General features: G+C 41.7%; 4 protein-coding genes across 4 annotated transcripts; 3 read left to right on the top strand and 1 right to left on the bottom strand.

Annotated features, from left to right (window-relative positions):
* Positions 1–439: 439 nt before the first annotated feature.
* Positions 440–5,794, top strand: usp30 (ubiquitin specific peptidase 30). The gene is made up of 13 exons (XM_083904815.1): positions 440–517; positions 1,368–1,477; positions 1,554–1,727; positions 2,038–2,141; positions 2,239–2,337; positions 2,718–2,763; positions 2,845–2,939; positions 3,021–3,080; positions 3,163–3,249; positions 3,361–3,441; positions 3,594–3,819; positions 3,903–4,011; positions 4,693–5,794. The coding sequence occupies exons 1-13, from the start codon at positions 447–449 to the stop codon at positions 4,964–4,966; spliced, it is 1,536 nt and encodes a 511-aa protein (XP_083760941.1). The 5' UTR covers positions 440–446; the 3' UTR covers positions 4,967–5,794.
* Positions 5,795–6,975: 1,181 nt separating this feature from the next.
* alkbh2 (alkB homolog 2, alpha-ketoglutarate dependent dioxygenase) lies at positions 6,976–9,890 on the bottom strand. The gene is made up of 4 exons (XM_083904821.1): positions 9,770–9,890; positions 7,835–8,146; positions 7,557–7,755; positions 6,976–7,448 (listed from the first exon to the last, which is right to left on the bottom strand). Exons 2-4 carry the CDS (start codon positions 8,106–8,108, stop codon positions 7,130–7,132), a joined length of 792 nt encoding a protein of 263 aa, XP_083760947.1. The 5' UTR covers positions 8,109–8,146; positions 9,770–9,890; the 3' UTR covers positions 6,976–7,129.
* On the top strand, positions 8,605–12,752 carry unga (uracil DNA glycosylase a). Its single transcript, XM_083904820.1, has 7 exons — positions 8,605–8,820; positions 9,808–10,008; positions 10,530–10,625; positions 10,715–10,812; positions 10,905–10,993; positions 11,167–11,345; positions 12,404–12,752. Exons 1-7 carry the CDS (start codon positions 8,734–8,736, stop codon positions 12,542–12,544), a joined length of 891 nt encoding a protein of 296 aa, XP_083760946.1. The 5' UTR covers positions 8,605–8,733; the 3' UTR covers positions 12,545–12,752.
* Positions 12,753–13,526: 774 nt separating this feature from the next.
* On the top strand, positions 13,527–17,509 carry pxmp2 (peroxisomal membrane protein 2). The gene is made up of 5 exons (XM_083904822.1): positions 13,527–13,692; positions 14,446–14,568; positions 15,327–15,489; positions 15,755–15,874; positions 15,974–17,509. Exons 1-5 carry the CDS (start codon positions 13,583–13,585, stop codon positions 16,040–16,042), a joined length of 585 nt encoding a protein of 194 aa, XP_083760948.1. The 5' UTR covers positions 13,527–13,582; the 3' UTR covers positions 16,043–17,509.
* Positions 17,510–20,158: the final 2,649 nt, after the last annotated feature.

The following is a 20,158-nucleotide window of genomic DNA, read 5'->3' as shown; positions in this document are numbered from 1 at the left end:
ATATATTATTATTTAGTGCACGTTTGTACAACTGTTCTAAGTTTGAAAAACTAAAGTCATTCACATCCCCACATTTAGTGCGTCACTAGGCCATTGTTGGTGATTTTATTGCCCTCTAAGATTAACAAAACAAACATGAGTGAGACTGAATAATTAATGATTAACTATAATGAATGTAATTGAATACATTCATTATAGTTAACACAACATAACCCTACCCAATGGCAGTACGGTACTAATTCAAAGTCGTCTGTTGTTTTCTTTCTTTTCCCTTCCTGAGTTTCCATCATTCATCTTGCCGTGAACGTGGTTCTCATTCACAGGTGCGACACAAACAACAATCACTGCCCGGAGCGTCAACTTGTGTGAACACATCCGCCCGCTTTTCCGTGTGTCCGTCTTGAAACACACACCAGCGCGTAGCACAGTTCCGCAATGAACGCAGGATGTTGCGCTACAGACCCGAGACCTCTGATAAGCTCGTCGGGGAGTTTCTTGGAACTGGACCCGGAGTCAGGTAAAAATCTCTCCATCTGGCGAACAACAACAACACGCGGCTGAGCTGCTGCTATTGCTGCTGCACTGGGTCAGGAGTGAACGCGGGTTACGACGCCAACGTACGTTGGACCCAAAAAAAAGTGCAACATGCGCAGACAGTCCGGCTCAGTGTTTACTCTAGCTGCTGCTGACGGTCAAACACAGCAGTGACATGTTGCGACTATGTTCGAAGATAATACCTTAAATAATTGTTCATGGAGGCGACATAGTTCACCGAGGGCACCCTGACCTGTGCTCGGTAAGAGAAGCTGAATGCTAGCGAATGCTAACGGTGGTGTGAGCTAGTTACAGGGTCTATATGCAATGTTGGGATAACGGGGCGCGTGTCACAACGTCGATAAATAATATACATTCATGTATTTTTTTATTTTAAAGATTGGCAAACAAGTTTACACTTTCCTAACCAGACCACAAGGATGTGTTGTTGTTACCCGTGTGTTGTTACCTGTGTGTTGTGCCGTCACCTGGATCCTCCAGAGTGACATGGTTTCACCCAAACAATATCCCAGTAGTGGAATATTATCAACTCACAAATTAGACAGCTCCATTCACCACTATCAGCAAAACACATCAAAAGTGGAATCGCTATATGGACAAAAGTATTGGGACTCCTGACTGTTACACCACTGGACTGTAATGACGTATTCAAATACAGATACAGTTCTTTAAAATGGAGTTGGTCCCCCACACTTCTTGGAATCTCACCAGTGGAGTTGCTGAGACGTTTATAATCGACACCATGTTACACTGAAGCTGTTCTTGTGGTTCAACACCTCATGTCTTTTGTTTACTGCTCAATGTCTTCTCAGAAACAAGATGATCAAAAACTGGGGCGTCATCGGTGGTATCGCTGCTGCGATTGCAGCAGGAGTTTACGTCTTGTGGGGTCCAATTACAGACAGAAAGAAGAGAAAGAGAGGTAGGTTTCCCTCGTTGTTGTATTCCAGGTGTCGGTTATACAGCAGTAATCTGCAATGACTTGTGTCTTCTTATAGGCATGGTTCCTGGTCTCTTGAACTTGGGCAACACCTGCTTTCTGAACTCTTTGCTTCAGGGTCTGGCAGCATGTCCGTCCTTCATCGGGTGGCTGCAGAGGGTTTCAGGTTCACCTACGAACCTGTCTTGCACAGACAACCGACTGTCCAGCACACTGCTCCAGGTGCTCAAAGGTATATAAAAAAACATTCTGTCATGGCGTTAAGTGGAAACTCTGTAGTCATGGCTAGCACTGTTGGCTCTAGTGCCACAAGCTCAAGGGGACACTTTAGTTTAGTTTGTGACCTCCACTGTCACTGCAAAGCAACACAGTGTCACATTGCCCTCTGCTGGACAACTTACTTCAAACTGTCTAGTCCGCCTCTAGGCTATATATTGTGAACTCAAACAGGTTTTACTGTTTATTTCGGGTTTTTTTTAACATATCAACAGACAAAACTGAAACTCATGTGTTTGACATGGAGACTGTTTGTCCACTGACAGCTCTGTCCAGCGATGAACCCGGAGAGGAAAATGTTCTTGATGCTGGATGCCTCCTGGACATTCTCAGACTGTACCGGTGGCACATTAGCTCATTTGAGGAGCAGGTTGGTCATCTTGTTGTTGAGTAGTATTTTTCTTTTTGCCTTATATGGCATTTATGAATGTAAGTTTAAGCTGTTCTTGTTGCTTTATTTCCTCTAGGATGCACATGAACTGTTCCACGTCCTTACATCGTCTCTGGAGGAGGAGCGAGATCGTCAGCCCAAAGTGACTCACTTGTTTGACATGCATTCCCTCGAGGCAAGTTATCATCTCCCAACATTTACAGCAAATACTCAAATATTAGGCCTGTATGCTTATATACTTGCACGTAAAATGTCACAATATTGCTCTCTATATATTACCTGCTATACTGGGTCCGATACAAGAAAACTAACACATCATTTAAACGCTATGGCTTTGTTTTATTCCTTATAGGAATGTGTTAAAACCTATCATACATATTTTACAGCAGTTTAAATCCCAATTGCAAAACTGTCATTTTAAAAGCATGTATTTATTTATATTTAATGACCTTTCACAGCCCACCTGCAGTACTGTCATGGCCCACCAGGGGTTCACACTTCCTATACCTTCATCAGTCATGCATATTCTGTGTGTATGTGTTTATTTTATACCAGAGTCTTCCTGATCAAGATGAGAAAACCATGTCCTGCAGAAGTCGAGGTAAGTTGACAAAGGAATTAATTTGCAGAATATCAAACTGCAGAAAAGTAGTTTTAACGTTGTTAATCTCTTGATTCACAGCACCTCTCCATCCAATACCAAATCACTGGAAGTTCCAGCATCCTTTTCACGGCCGCTTAACAAGCAACATGTCATGCAAGCGCTGCCGACTACAAGTGAGTTTGTTTGGTTTTTCAGCCAGTGAATGTTTGACTTGCTGTAAGTGATTACCAACACTATTTATTTCTTTTAACCAGAGTCCAGTGCGATATGACTCATTTGAGAGTCTCTCCCTGTCCATCCCTTTACCTCATTGGGTAAGCAGAAACAATGAAATACATGCACAATATACCTTTTGTTGCTCTGCTCAGTCATAATCTGATCTGTATTCGTCCTCAGGGCCAACCTCTGTCTCTCGATCAGTGTCTTCAGCATTTCATCTCCTCAGAAACCATCAAAGAAGTGGAGTGTGAGAACTGCACAAAGGTACATTCACTTCAGTGTCAGTGTCCTGGTTATTATAACAATAATAATAATAATAATAAGTAATTCAGTGAAAACTATAGATGGATTCTGTCTGTGATGATTTCTCCTCAGCTTCAACAAGAGAACGCATCGAACGGCCTGTTTCCGAAAAGTCAGAGGACAACGTTTGTGAAACACCTAAAACTTGGGAAGGTAACTGAAAAATAAACTACTCTATGTGCACTGCTAAAGCCTCTTTATGTCCTCTTTTAGATGCAGTATATTAGTAAAATTGTCTTTGTGTCATATCTGCTGAGTGAGAAGATCAATATATATTTTTTTTCTTTTCTGCGACTGGCGTTAAGCTCCCCCAGTGCCTCTGCATCCACTTACAAAGACTGACGTGGTCCAACGAAGGAACCCCCGTCAAAAAACAGGAGCACGTGCAGTTCACAGAGTATCTGTCCATGGACCGATACAAACACAACATTTCCTCCCCGAGAACCGCGCCGATCCCGTGTGCGCCGAAGCCGGACAAGAAAGCAGAAAATACAGACGCCGTCGTTGAAAAGTCCGCAGCCAACGGCACCGGTATGTTTGTTACATGGAACGTTATTGTCATCTAATGTTGCGTCACACGCTAAAACTACATGCGTCTTCTTCTGTTTTTCCAGACACGGAGCATCACAACAACAACAAACCCTTTTTCAACGGAAACTGTTCATCGTTTATTCTTCACCCTCCTGGTGTGAACCCACAGCTCAACGTCACGTATGACTTCAGGTAACTTAACAAGGGGATATTTCACTTTGAAGTGTGTTTCTATGAGGTAGCGACACAAAGTTAGCATCGTAACGTTTCTGTAAGTACTCGCTCTCCTTACCCGACTCTCTATGTACCAAAGTCCGTAGAGAAAATCACTGTTTTTAGCATATGGGCACACAAGAAGTGCTGCTCTGTGTCACAAAGGAAAACTGGAAATATGGATTTCGCACACCAAAGTCACAAGATAACACAGGCAACAGTGGATTAACAACTCTTAAATGTTGTGATTTAAAATCATCGATTTGGACTATGGACTGTGCAGAAAAAGAGTGGTCTACAAAAAATATAGTGGCAGAAAATATTGAAATTTTAAGATATTGCAACAGGGTTCCCCCACACATCATTGAGGTTTTTATAAATTGCCCCAAATAGACATGGGTCATTAAAAGTGCTTGAATTCTGTGCAAAAAGCAGTTCAGTTGATATTTAGCTAAATGTCTCCATTGTTTGTTATGACGCCACCTACTGTTTCATGCCCAGCATTACTTGATGTACGTATACTAGGCCTACACGGAACAGATGGTCTCAACATTGTCGCAACAACTCCATAGAAGGAATTCACTGACAGTCAACCTGTACCTTGTAACTCACTAATCCTGTCCTTATTTTTCCTACATTTGTCACCAATTGTTCCCGCAGTTCCCCAGAGTACCTTTTCCAGCTCACGGCGGTGCTGGTCCACCACGGCGACATGCACTCGGGACATTTCGTCACGTACCGCCGCAGCCCTTCCTCGCCGCGCAATGGCGGCGGCAGTGGCTCGTCATCGTCGTCCCTCAGTTCCCAGTGGCTGTGGGTGTCGGACGACTCGGTGCGAAAGGCCGCGCTGCACGAGGTGCTGTCCTCCAACGCTTACATGCTCTTCTACGAGAGAGTCCGGAGACCGAACCTCGCTTTGCCTTCAGAGGAGTGACCCGAGAGCCTGACAGCCTGACTGACTGGGACGTTTTTTGGCGGCGTGTATCAGTGAATTGGTGGATTATGACTTTGAGGCCAGTGAAGAAAACCATCATGGATCACAACAACACGTCGGAAGATTATGGAATGATTTCTGAATGATTACATTCCAGCAGAGGAACCCTTTGCCTGGACGTGTGGAACAGTTGTCATGTAACATAGAGGCTTCTACAGGACAAACCATCCCTCACAGAGGATGTATAGGTCATATAGTCCTGCTTTTGTTCAAGTGTGAGCGTCGACTCGGCAGAAGTAGCTTATTCAGACTTCTTATTAGGACAACATAATGTTGTAAATCCATGGTTCTCAAACTGGTACGTGAGCTTCCTCTGGTGGAGGAAAATCAGAAATACTGTTCTACTGTATAATACCAGGGTATGTGATCAGAGTGGAGCGGAGGAATTTTGATCCGAGTGTGCAGAAAATTAACCCGAATAACACAAAAAATAATAATAATTCACCTTAATCTCCCTCTCCATCTTAATCTAATGTCACTAGGTCAGTGTGTGAAGTAAATGTGAGGAAGAGGAGGAGGACGACAAGAGGGCAAATTATCTTATTGGGAACAAATCTGCCTCCTGTGAAAAACCTGTAGCTGACTTTGCTCGTTTCTATGCATGCAAAAGGACCAGAGACGGAGCTCATTCCACAGAAGATGAGTGTTTGATACAACTTATTTGATACAATTTGTATTTAAAACATATTCAGCTGTCTCTCTTAGTCCAGGTATGTCACCGATACCCAGTAGGGCTACAACTCATGATTATTTTCATAAACAATTAATCTGTCCATAATTTTCTTCATTAATCGAGTAGAAAATGAGTGATGTTCTCAAATGTCAAACTGATTCAGATTGAATGATTTCTTTGTGATATGGAGCAAAGACAACAGAAAATATTCACATTTAAGAAGCTGAAAAGAATCAAAATACGAGTTTTAATTATTTAAAAAAAAAAAACACTTGTGAACTCGTTTGCGGCGTGCTTCGTCTCCACTCGATCAACCCGGTTCATAAGCTGTTAAATACTGATATTTTTGTACGTTTCTATCTAATAATCCTTACCACTGTCGTGATTTGCAGAGCTGCACGGTTGAAGTTAAAGTGCCATGTCGTCTTTTAATGTCCAGGGTCTCCGTCATGTAAATCCCATGTGTGCTGCACGTAGCAGACGACCTCTGTGAGATCTGTATGATTATCGCTGCAGATTATCCTTTTGACAAATAAAGCCAGAACAAGAACTGCAGGTTTTTTTGGACGACTTATTCTGAATGCGTGTGGGTTTTTTTTAAACTAAATGATAAACTGCCATTTTTGTACCGACCGAAACCATCAAAGTCAAAGTGAGAAGTGGTGCGGTGCGAAGCCTCTTGTTACCTTTGGATATTCAGATGTAAAATAAATATGTGTGTTTGTGGCTGCAATCTGTAAAGATGATTGTTTTCAGGTATTAAAAGAAATAACCAAAACATGTCAGTGCTTAAGAGTTTTATTTATCAAAGCAGGATAATGACAACCACTACTGTCTGTCATTAGACATGTCAACTTAAACATTGAATCTAACAAAATCATTTTCTGTATGACTCGACCAAAACGAAGGAGCAGTAACTAGTAGTTTTCAGAAAAATTAATTAAAGATATGCAAGTTTCAAAATGCCCATGAGCTTCTGAAGAGCGTGAGATGTAATTGAAAGCTCTGGAAATATAACTATTTCTATTTGATGCATTTGAATTTTATAATAACCCCTTTCTCTTTATTTTAAACCAATACGTAGCCGAGTTAGGTGAACTCTCCTTCCACCACTTGTTCGCTACTACCAGCTGTTATAGGATGAAAGGTTAAAGGTCACACCTTGGACAGGTCACCAGTCGCACACACAAGGACAAACAATCATTCGTTCACATTCCTAATCTGCATGTTTTTGGACTGTGGGAGGAAGCCACAGAACCTGGAGAGAAATGGGAAGAACATGCAAACTCCACAGGGAAAGGCCCTCACTTAAACCACTATCAGTAAAGGTGACCTTCTTGTTGTGAAGCAACATCACCATATGGCTCCTCTTTAAAGTTCATAAAATGTGTTTATTTTATCTGTATGTAATTCTCTGCTGTAATTTTCACTCACTTCTTGCCGTCCTGTACGATGCGTCTAAAGGTGAGGTTGACGCGAGGCACCAGGACCTTCTTGCGCACTGGAAGGCCGTGGTACCAGAACGTGTTGGTCGGCGGGTTCATGAGGAGCAGGCTCCCGTGAGCGAGCTCCAACCTGACTGGTTCCACCTGTCGGAGGCGACGATGGCTCTGTTTCCCCCGAGCGTCTCTGTGTCTGAAGATAAAGTCTCGCGCTGCTCCCAGGGAGACGGAGGCGATGGGACAACGAGGGTCCAGCTCCCTTTCGTCATCGCGATGCTCACCCATGTGGTCCTGACCGTCTTTGTACCTGTGGTGACACATCAAACTGTGATCAAATCTGGTTTGGGAAAGCACAGACTAGACGATCCAATAAAGGGCAAGGACAGATTGGGACAGAAATCATGAATGGTCTCACCTGTTGACCAAGACAAAGTTAAATGTATGTCCTGTTGCTTTGGTGACAGCATCGCGGATGGATTCTAAGGTCGGAGTCCAGGCACAGGCTGAACGAGTCACCCCAGAATAAGTGTAGGTCACACCTGTGTCTCCGTATGTTGCTTGTTTTCTTGGGATGTTGTGCAGCTTCCCAAATACATGAACCTTTGATTCTTCCCCTGGAACAAAAAACAGCCACAATTCATTGACAGCAATGAAACTTCAGGGTCATATCAGTAATAAGAGTTTGTGTCGTACCTGTTGCGTACACAACCTCCTCCTCCAGCTGCCGAAGAAGTAGATCTGCTTCTTCTTTGGAGAAGAGTAAAGCGTAATCGCAGTCTAGTCCCTCCGCCTCTATTTTCTGCCATGGGATGGGATGTGAGAACTCTGCCAGAGCTTCATCCTCCTCCTCCTCCTCCTTCATCCTCTCATCTTCCAACAGTTTGCCCTTCTTTCTTAGACTTGTTGTTTTGGCATCATCGCTGCTGCAGGAGCGTTTACTCAGCCTCTGGTTCACAAACTCCTCCATGAGGAGCTCTCGTGGGGATTCATTTGAGTTTTGGAGACCTGGACGACACAAAATCAGCTCATCAAGACTAGAAAAGCTCTATAAATACAGACCCATTACCAACTCTCCTTCTTCTTCGTCTGATTTTATTTGGTAGTAAATGGGTATCAAAGATAGTTTGAGAAATTGTAGTGGCGTAAAAGTTGCTAGAAATATAAATAACAAAGTGAAGTGCAGATAAGTTAACTTTGTACTTAAGTATTTGTACTTTGTTCCATGTATTTCAAGTCAACAGATAATGTAAAAAGTGTTGCATACATAAATGAAGGCAAAATCTGAGTTTGGCTCTGACAGTTTAGTTTAAAGTCCCGGAATTTGGGATATTAATATCCCATCTGCTTTAAAATGCTGAATAAATGTTAAAATATGCTTTCATTCACTCTTGTGGTCAAACTCGTGACACTTTTTTATTTTCTAATAGAGATTAGTTCCTTGTTTTGGCTGGTTTTCTGTGGGTTGGGTTGCCTCTTGTTTCTCTCGCGAGATCTGGCAACACTGACCAGTAGTGACCAACGATTCTGTCGCTGTTTTACCTTTTATTTTTTGTATTTACTGCGTTAATTTAGTGGAAATAAATTACAACAAGATGCTTAGTAAGAAAAAGACCCGTTTACTGTCGAAAAGGCGGATTCCTAAGGAGTTAAATGAGAGCGAGGATGAAAACAACGCCCCGGTGAGTGTCACTCCTCTACATGAAAAAACAACCAAAACGTCAACTTTTGCTGTATTTAAAGTAACACGGGACAACATTTGTACCTTTACAAACACCCTTCATGATACTTTTACTGTTTTATGAACTGAAGATGTGGTGAACAGCTCTATCCTTTTCCACGGCGTCAGCATTTTCCTACTTTGACAGTTTCCGAACATGAGTCGAATGTTTTGAATACAGCCCTGCTCATTAGCATAACTCTGTGACGTCACTGTGTGTTGGCGCCAAACACGTTCCGGGGGAAGTCGTGTGTTCGTGTGAGGATTCCGTCTCCTTTTTTACCTTTTTATTTTTGTGTTTACTGCATTACTTTAGCGAAACTAACGCCGTCACTGCAGCTGGCCGCTAAAGCACTGCGCAACAAAATGATTGGTCAGAAAACTATCAATTCATTTTTTTCGCCCGTGTCGAAAAAGCGCATTTCTACAGAGTTAAATGAAACCGAGGATGAAAATAAAAACCCGGTGAGTGTCACGTTAATACTCCTCTACATGAAACAGTTTTAAGAGTTTAAAAACAGCCACAACGTCACGTTTTGCTGTATTTAAACTCGATATAATATCAACTTAACTCTGTCACGGTATGTGTTAGCCAAGCTACGTTCACGAACACCACCGTGTTGTTGTTTAACGTTGTTTGAAAATGAAAGCTATGATTCGATTGGGGATGTTTCCAGTGTCTCTTCATTGACATACCCGGTGATTGTCACGTGAATATTCTTCTACATGAAAAACAATAAAAAATTCATGTTTTGCTCTATTTAAACTCGATATATCTTAACTCTGTCACAGTATGTGTTAGCCAAGCTACGTTCACGAACACCACCGTGTTGTTGTTTGACGTTGTTTAAAAATGAAAGCTCTGATCCGCGTGGCGTTGTTTTCAGTGTCTTTCCATCCTCGACTCTCACCTGCTCTGTGTTCTGTTCCACACACTCAAACTGTGCAGAAGAAGCTGAAATCGTCGGCGGGGGATTCGGGCACTTCCAGTCCGCCTGCAGCGCCTCTGTCCGCGGAGCAGCTCGAGCAGATCTCCCGCAACAAGAAAGCGGCTCTGGAGAAACTCGCTTCCGCTCAGACACCGCCAGGTTTCGGGGAGAGTTGGAGGAAGGGACTGTGCGCAGAATTTGGAAAGCCCTACTTCAAAAAAGTGAGATGTTTAAGTTATTTAATTGATTCAGAAGGATAACATTTGTGGGTCCAAATGATGTACAAAGCAACTAAGTTAAATAGGTTCTAAACCAATTTATAAGACAAAATATATTAAAAAGTTGTGTCCATATCATCATACACATATGGAAATATGTATGTTGTCTTCTGGTTTTCCCCCTGAAGCCAACCAGGAAATAAGAATAACGTGAACAGCCACTAGGGGGTGACTCTAGTGGTTTAAAAAATCTAATCAGTTTGAATTAAAGTCTATGGGAAAATGAGCCCTCCCTAATGTTTAATGTCTCAAAATAATTTTTCTGAAAAGATCAGTCTTCATTGCTAGTTTCAGGTCTTCTTTAATCGCTTCTGATGTCAATTTAAAAAAAAACAAAAAAAAACATGTTCCTATTTAGCGGAAAATGGCCAATAAATCACAGCACATCCTGGTACGTTCAAGAACACACTGTGCCTTTCTCTTGTTATGAACCCTTTTTTCATTATTCCACCCCTTTTTCACAGTTGATGAGTTTTGTGTCCGATGAGAGAAAAAGCCACACCGTCTATCCACCTGCTGATGACGTCTTCACCTGGACACAGATTTGTGACATTCGAGATGTAAGCACTTCACCTTTATCGTCTTTGAGAAATCTTTGCATTTCTTTTCCTTCAATAGAAATCGTCTCTGTCTCCATCTTCATCTCCAGGTCAAAGTGGTGATTCTTGGCCAGGATCCATATCATGGTCCGAATCAAGCTCATGGTTTGTGCTTCAGCGTCAAAAGACCAGTGCCTCCTCCTCCCAGGTGTGAAGCCTCACTATTGTTGTACAGTTTTGTGAAATAGTCAACATTAAATGATGCTAATACGTCCCTCTGTTCTGTGCATTCATTTCCAGTTTGGAGAACATGTACAAAGAGCTGGTTACAGACATTGAAGGGTTTCAGCACCCTGGACATGGAGATCTGACTGAGTGGGCCAAACAAGGTGAGTATTTACACACAGAGGTGATGACAGAGCCACACATCATACTGACCGATGTGATGATGTTCAGAGTTACGTGTTTGTCCAGCATGCATAAATGATGTTGCAATTATAGCTGCGATGGTATGGGTAAATTCCAAAAAAGCAAAACAAACCTGCCGTGACCTCCTTCTCAGGCGTGTTGCTGCTCAACGCCGTGTTGACCGTCAGAGCTCACCAGGCCAACTCCCACAAAAACAAAGGCTGGGAGACGTTCACCGACGCTGTGGTGCAGTGGCTCAGCAACAACCAGGAGGGTCTGGTCTTCATGCTGTGGGGCGCTTACGCTCAAAAGAAGGGCGCCACCATTAACAGGGTGTGTATAGATTTTTTCTGTTTTATTACACTTAAAAGTCACAGTGAAATCAGAACTTAATAAGGTGCATGAAATGTCACCTACACAGCCGAATAATGTCACTAGAGACATTTTTACAATGTTGTTATTGGATTTTAGACGTTTCTATGTTGTAGTCCAGTGGTGCCTCCTGAGAAAATATTGAGCTCTCAATGTATCACCATTAAAATACAGCAGTGTAAAATACAGCGAATCTTTCTTCTTTTGCCCCTGAGCAGAACAATTAGGTTCTCCAAATCTTTCATACCCTCAGCTATCAGACAACTGAACTTGGACCGGAGTCAGTTTTACTAATTTATTCTAATTTTGGTCATCTTTGGTCGATTTGACTAATCAATTCATCTTTGAGGTCAATTTTACTGAATTTAGTCATCTTTGGGGTCAATTTGACTAATTTTAGTAAGATTTTGGGTGAATTTAACTGCATTTGCTAATCTTTGGGGTCAATTTGACTAATTTAATATTAGTCATCTTTGAGGTCAATTTGACTAATATAATATTAGTCATCTTTGAGGTCAATTTGACAAATTTTGGTCATATTGGGGTTCATTTTACTAATCTTAGTCATCTTTGAGGTCAATTTGAATAATTTTAAGTAATCTTAGAGGTAAAGTTTACTGAATTTTGTCAGCTTTGAAGTCAATTGGACTAATTTTAAGTAGTCTTTGAGGTCAATTTTACTGAATTTAGTCATCTTTGAGATCAAGTTTACTGAATTTGGTCATTTTTGGGGTTAATTTTACAAATTTTTGTCATCTTTGGGCACACTTTTACTGAATTTTGTAGTCTTTGGGGTCAATTTGACTAATTTAATAAACTAATTTATTAACTTTCCTTTTTTCCCTCCCTTATTTCCTGTGTCCATGTTGTCTGACACTGTATATTTGTATTGTGTTTATGTGAACTGATGATGATACAAGCTACAGATTACTTTGCTCAAATGAACCCAATAAATAAACCAGGAAAGAGGAAATTTGTGAGAGTAGCTGTTGTTTTAACAACTCTTTTTTTCTCTCTAGAAACGCCACCACGTGCTTCAGGCTGTGCATCCCTCTCCCTTGTCTGCTCACCGTGGATTCTTTGGGTGCAGACATTTCTCAAAGGCCAACGAGCTGCTGCAGGAATCTGGAAAGTCTCCCATCGACTGGAAGACACTTTAAGTTACGATAAATATCAGGTTCTCTTTAACATGTAGGATAATCAACTACTGACCCAAAACCCACTAACAACCAGCTCTTTGTGTTGTAAATATGTTACTGTTCGTCTAAGCCCTTTTAAGCTTGGCCATTAAAGTTTGTTTATTTGTTTTTACTGACGTGTCCGACCCTCTGAGGTGGACGTTGTGTTGAAAATGTCTCTGGAGTTCCTCATTGCACTAAAATTTGCTAATTTCTTGCAAAAATGTTCCCCGCCAAAACCATTAAACGATCATGGTTCAAGTTAAAAGTGTTTATGTGTGAGTTAAAAGTGTTAATGTGTGATATTTGTAATCACATGTCACGTGACAAATAACAATTCACAGGCAGGAACTGGTGGCATCACATTGCTCTGACCCACCACACGGTGGCAGTGTTGTGACCAGAATTAAGTGGCTCGACTATGGAAGTTCTACAATGGATAAAAAAAATTAAATAATTACATTTCTTTTAAACTGTTACCTTAAGTCACGTTGTAATTCTACAAATAATAATATATTTTTCTTTTAAAACAGTCTTAGACCCACGTTTTCACATTTTAATGGTAGAAATTACGACATTTTCTCCCCGACTATTAATGTTCTTACTTCTTATATTTAAAAATACAGAATATATTTTATTACTTTAAGCGACGTGCATGTCGTCACCCCCGTTACTATTATTATCCTGTTGTACGTATAAGTAAATACAAACCATTTACCAAGTGTGTTAAACTGGTCGTATTTTCTGTAGCCGATTAATGTGTATTATATTTATACAGAATACGAACGTGAAAAAATGAACAGCAACACATTAACATTGAGGAAAAAATACAAAAAAGTCGGGGAAAAAAGGGAGTAAATCGATCCGTTCAGACGTTGACGCAAGGGCGTGGCTCCGCTTGTGACGCAATGACGTAACCAGGAAGTGGTTTGGCGGAGTCCTTTCTTTTCCCCCAGCTCGAGCCTGTGCTGGTCCTGGTGATGCTGGTGCGGCTCGTACCAGTGACAGAACTCGGTGAAGATGCCTGTGGAGAGTCGGCCAATCCGGGACGCGTCCATACATTTCCGCTTACTGCAGCAGTATCTGCTTCTCCTGAAGAAATACCCCATTCTCACCAAGTCTGTGACCAGGTCAGTGGCTTTTGGTTGTTCCCTGACTCTTGTTTTTAACAACAACAACAACAACAAACTGCTGCTGCTTCTGCTGCTGCCTTTCTTCTCTCAGTGTGACAGTGTCTGAATATTAAGAATTCTCCTTCACTACTGCAGAAGAGTTCATGTACAGTTGTGTTAAAGCTCGTACTTTGACCATTTTGTGTGCACTGATCAAACACTTGTGTGTTTGTCAGCTCACTGTTTTTCGGCCAATCAGCATCTGTCTGGAGTAACTCCCCTCACAATATACTGTCATATTAACCAGAGAATAACCCTCAGAGAACGCAAACAAACCTTTGTCAAGGCAGCACACAGTGTCTGCATGGTTAAGTTAACTATCAATCCTGAATCTGATCACCAAAATGTCACCAAATTTCTGCCTTTTTTGAACAATCTACATTATTATTACTATTTTTTTTATAATATATTAGGCAGTTTGAGTGTTTTTTCCCCAATAATATAAACTTTTACTATATTTTCTGGTTTCTTTGCTCCATGTTACATCAAATTTTAATCTTGTTCCCACACTAAAACATCTTTCTGGTGCATCATTGTAAATGATCTTTCCCCTATAGCTGGAATGATAAAATACATTTCCCCCATGACCTCAAAGTACTCATTTAAACCTTAATTAATAAAATCTTTGGTACGCAAGCTTCCCCTGGTGGTACTTGGAGAAATATTTATACTTATACATATTTTATGTGTGTGTGTGTGTGTATTTTTCAGTGGCATCCTCTCCGCTTTAGGAAATCTTTTGTCTCAGACTTTGGAGGCAAGAAAAAAGGCCAAGAATGGAGTCCCAGTGGACGGGGTTGACACGACTGCAGCTGCACGCTACGCCACATACGGGTGAGATTTTAATGCATGTGGAATAAAGTCAAGTGAGCACATGTGTTTGTTAAAATGGTCTCAAAACGTAAAATTAGAATGCAAAGTCTATATATAAGGCAACTTTGAGAGTGTCTGGGGCCACTTTGAAACCTGAAAAATCCTTAAAGGTCATAACTCGAACCTTAAATCACAAGTCTCATCAACACACAAGACTAGGATCAATAATTCCGATATATATTATTGTTTTCATCCACGTTATTTCAGAACACATGTAGGTGGTTACTACAGCTAGGCTCTGTGTCATATTTTTAAAGGTTAAAAGGTTAAAAACATTTATTTATTTAGTAACCTTTCACTGCTCACCAGCAGTACAGTAACTGTCCACTAGGGGGCGATGGCCCACACTTTGGGAGTCACTGCTGTAAGGGTCATGATCAAAATCAAGTGTCTGAATCACCAATATACAAATACAACATGTATAAAATATTAAAAATGGTATAAATAAATATATAACATTGTACATTCAAGGTGTAAATACTGACTTGCACACATATAAACAAAGAAAATAGAGCATTTATTCGTGGTTTAGGGATTTTCTAGTCTCATAGTATGACATTTGTACATTTTCTGCCTTGACCTGGATTATTTTAATGCCAAAACCTTATTTGGTATTAACTTCTCATTTGTTTTGAACTCTCTTTAACACAATATGACACTTTAAGGACGTTTCTTTTTTGTTCTGTCACGGTTATAATGTTTTCTGTTGTCTCTTGCAGACTGTTGATTACAGGACCAGTGAGTCATTACTTCTATCAGCTGATGGAGGTGTGGTTGCCCACCACCGATCCGTACTGTATCGTCAAACGACTGCTACTGGACCGGCTTATTTTTGCCCCCGGCTTTCTTCTCATTTTCTACTTTGTGATGAACATATTAGAGGTGAGTCATCTTAATAAAACACAGCCCTTCATTTTTTTTTTATTTCTCTCATTAAAGGTGCACCTCCTTAAAGTGAGAAGACTAAACGGCAAACAGCTGATATGACCCTGGATTGTGACATGTTTTGGACAACTGTTTATGCAACATACAAAATATGGACAAAAGTATTGGGATGTCTGATTATTACACCATCAGGGATTATAATGATATATTCAAATACAAATCTTTTTAGACAGAACAATGTGCTCTTGTCCTCTGTTTCCAGGCTAAAGGATGGGAAGACTTTGAAAAGAAGATGAGGGGAAGTTACCTGACTGCGCTGAAGATGAACTGGAAAGTTTGGACTCCCTTTCAGTTCATCAATGTCAACTTTGTGCCTGTTCAGGTATGTAACTTCCTGTTTGCCGAGTCACACAACTGTTTTTTTTTTCCTCCCTGTGTTGTTCATGCTCGCCCGTTTATTTTGTTTTTTGTGTGCTCTCAGTTCAGAGTGCTGTTTGCCAACGTGATCGCCTTGTTTTGGTACGCCTACCTCGCGTCAGTGAGGAAGTGACGCTTCCGGGAGAGACTCAGAGACTCTGCTTTCAGGAGGAAACCGCTCCTCCACAGTGCCTTTGTGTCGCACGTATGATGATTGATTTATGACTGTTTACTCTAACACATACAACCGTTAACCTGTAATCTGGTCTATAATTTTCATACACGTGCAGTTCTACGGATTAACTCCTAAGAAACACTGATCCATTGAAACATGACTGTAATAACAGAACATTAAACATGTAGTTTATGTATAATTTCTTTTTTATCCAACCAAATTTGTACAAGATAAATCTAAAAATTAAAGACAGACACTCTTCAAATAGCAAGTTTTAAATATTCTTGTTTGTTGTTTTTTTTACCAAATATAGCTCCGTTATGTTACGCTACAGTTGCCCCTTTATTTTTATTTTTCCGAATGTACATTGTGAAGTTACATTTTGGCAGCTGTAAATTTCCTTCCCTGGAGAACCATTGTGGCCTTCAGTTGGTGTCAAAGCTCAAAAGATGTTCCCTGTCCAAAATGGTGGCCTCGTATCGACTGACCCAGGTATGAAACATAAAAAAATAAGTTTCTGACAAATTGAAAAAATGTTACACACTGCACCTTTAACATAGCTGTATGTTATTTGTCAATTTTAAGCTGTAACCAGTTTTCCTTGTATTGCGAAAATGCAGAATCTCACAGTGAACCACACATACACAGAACCACTGATCACCTATGCACTAGTTTTTTTGAAATAACAATAAAACTGATAAACAATTTGGTTTTTTTGGTAACCGTGTTAAAGTGTCCTTAGTTACAAAGTCCATGTCTCTAGTCAGGAACAGGTAAATTGAAAGAAAATGAAACCACAACAACAGCAGCTGAGATGAGAATCACCAGAGTTTCTCTTGTGTTTTCCTTTTGGTTTCCATTCTCCAATCATTACTCCATTAAGGTGTGGGTTTGTAATACTTCGGTCATTAACAAGGCGTGTTGGGAAATCCCCGAACTTACTTCATGCTTTTTTCAATGTCAAACCACATTCAAATAAGGGAATAAATATATATATATACGTATATACATATATACGTATGTATATATACGTACAATTAAGTATATCTACACAAACATTTTAAATTTGACCATTTCAGCTACTCATTAATTGTTGGAAATATATGAAATATATGAAATATTCTACTCAGTTAAAAGTACTACACTGTTTTGATACAATTTTACTTCAAGTACTGTTCTAAAAATGTAAAAAAAAAAGTAGCTTGTTTAAAATGTAGTCAAAGTTATTTCTTTCTTTTTTTTTAACAATCTCGCATTAATTTGCTTTGTTTTTAATTTAAAAAATACAAATGAAATTGCTGTAAATTATATAAACACATACTGTAACAGTCAAAATGGGCCAAAGGTCACAAATGCTTGAACTTTCTCACTCACTTATGGACCTTAATTAGTGCCAACCTACCTGCCCTGATCACTCACTGTCAAACGTGTATTGAATTTAATTTTTGATTTGAGTTTGTTGAAATGAGTTTGTGTTGGGATCCCATTCCTTCAAAATAAAACGAATAATTGTAAAATCAACCTCCTGTTCTGTGCTCTGTGATGACATCATTTACTGTGACTTTGATGTCATGATGGTAGTTTTGTTTTTTTCTCCTTTGTGTGAGTCAGTGATCCTCATTCAATGGTAAAAGCACAGAAGTGAAGGATGCACAACAGGGCGTCTCCTCAGGGTCCACAACCTCCCACACCTGTAGAGTCTGCAGAGACTGTCCTGTCACCAGAGACACCTGAGGACCAAACTGTCCTGACACCAAAGACATGTCCATCTCCAACACCCGTGGAGGAAGAGACGCGTGAAGGCCAGACTGTCCTCTCACCAGAGATGTGTCCATTACCCGCTGAAGAGGAGACACCTGGGGACCAAACTGTCCTGATACCAAAGACATGTCTATCTCTAACACATGTGGAGAAGGAGACAACTGAAGGCCAGACTGTCCTCTCACCAGAGATGTGTCCATCTCCATCACCCTCAGAGGAGGAGACACCTGAGGACCAAACTGTCCTGACACCAAAGACATGTCTATCCCTAACACCCATGGAGGAAGAGACGCAGACTGTCCTCTCACCAGAGATGTGTCCATCTCCATCAACCTCAGAGGAAGAGACACCTGAGGACCAAACTGTCCTGACACCAAAGACATGCCTATCTCCAACACCCATGGAGGAAGAGACACCTAAAGGCCAGACTGTCTTGTCACCAGAGATTTGTCCATCTCCTGTGGAAGAAGAAACATGTCTGTCTCCATCACATGTGCAGCAAGAGACACCTGAGGAGCAAACTGTCCTGTCCCAAGAGATACATCTGTTTCCATCACCTGTGGATGAAGAGACATCCAAGAACCAGACTGTCCTCTCACCAGAGATGTGTCCATTACCCACAGAGGAGGAGACACCCGAGGACCAAACTGTCCCAACACCAAAGACATGTCCATCTCCACCACATGTGGAGGAAGAGACACGTGAAGGCCAGACTGTCCTCTCACCAAAGACATGTCTATCTCCAACATCTGTGGAGGAAGAGACATCCAAGAACCAGGCTGTTCTCTCACCAGAGATGTGTCCATTACCCACAGAGGAGGAGACACCTGAGGACCAAACTGTACTGACACCAAAGACATGTTTGTCTCCACCACATGTGGAGGAAGAGGCTCCAACGAACCAGACTGTCCCATCACCAGAGAAGCGTCCGTCTTCTGAGGAAGAAGAGACACCTGAGGACCAAACTGTCCTCATTCCAAAGACATGTACATCTCCAGCACCTGGGGAGGAAGAGACATCCAAGAACCAGGCTGTTCTCTCACCAGAGATGTGTCCATTACCCACAGAGGAGGAGACACCTGAGGACCAAACTGTACTGACACCAAAGACATGTCCATCTCCAACACCTGTGGAGGAAGAGACACGTGAAGGCCAGACTGTCCTCTCACCTGAGATGTGTCCATCTCCATCACCCACGGAGGAAGAGACACTTGATAACCACACAGTCCATTCATCAAAGACGTGTTTGTCTCCACCACACATGGAAGAAGAGGCTCCTAAGAACCAGACTGTCCCATCACCAGAGGAAGAAGAGACACCCGAGGACCAAACTGACCAGACACCAAAGACATGTCTGTCCCCTTCACACGTGGAGCGAAAGACACCTGAGGACCAAACTGACCAAACTCCAAAGACATGCACATCTCCAGCACCTGTGGAGCAAGAGACACCTAAAGGCCAGACTGTCTTGTCACCAGAGATTTGTCCATCTATATCACCTGATGAGGAAGAGACACCTGAGGTGCAAACGTTCCTGTCATTAGAGACATGTATGCCTCCTCTAGAGGTGGAAGAAGAGGCTCCTGGGCAGTTTGGTGCTTCACCTGTGGATGAAGAGACATCCAAGAACCAGAATGTCCTTTCACCAGAGAGATGTCTGTCTCCATCTCGTGAGGAGAAAGAGACACTTGAAGCCCAGACTGTCCTGATTACGGAAACGTGTTTGTCTTCAGCACATGTGGAGAAGGAGCTACCTGAGGACCAAACTGTTCTTACAATAAAGACACATCCGTCCCCAACGCCTGGGAAAGAGAAGACACCTGCAGGCCGGACCGTCCTGACTCCAGAAAGATGTTTGTCTTCAGCACATGTGGAGGGACGGTTACCTGAGGACAAAACTGCACTGCCACGAAAGACATATCCGTCTCCATCGCCTGTGAAAGAGGAGACACCTAAGAAACAAACTGCCCTGACTCCAGAGACACGTTTGTCTTCGGCCAATGTGGAGGAACGGAGCGTCCTGAAGGTGGAGACGGGGAAACCTGTGGCTGCAGTGGAGACCGATCTGTCTCAACAGGCCTTAATTCAGATGTCCGAGTTTGAGTTAAATCAGCTGCTGCACGAGCAGCAGATGAGGCTCAACGCTGAGGAGCAAAAGTACAACAACCTGACAACGGAGCTCGAGAGCTTGAGGAGCCACTTCACGGCGGTGAGTCAGGAGAAATCCACCCTGGTTCACGAGCTGTCTGCGATGATGAAGCTGGAGCAGGACGTCGACCTGAAGACCAAAGCGCTAGAGAAGGCTCTTCAAGA

The sequence above is a fragment of the Microchirus variegatus genome (assembly GCF_963457635.1).
Source record: "Microchirus variegatus genome assembly, chromosome: 18".
Lineage (NCBI taxonomy): Eukaryota > Metazoa > Chordata > Actinopteri > Pleuronectiformes > Soleidae > Microchirus > Microchirus variegatus.
Note: the sequence above shows the minus strand (reverse complement) of the source record. Positions and strands in the feature narration are given on the sequence as shown.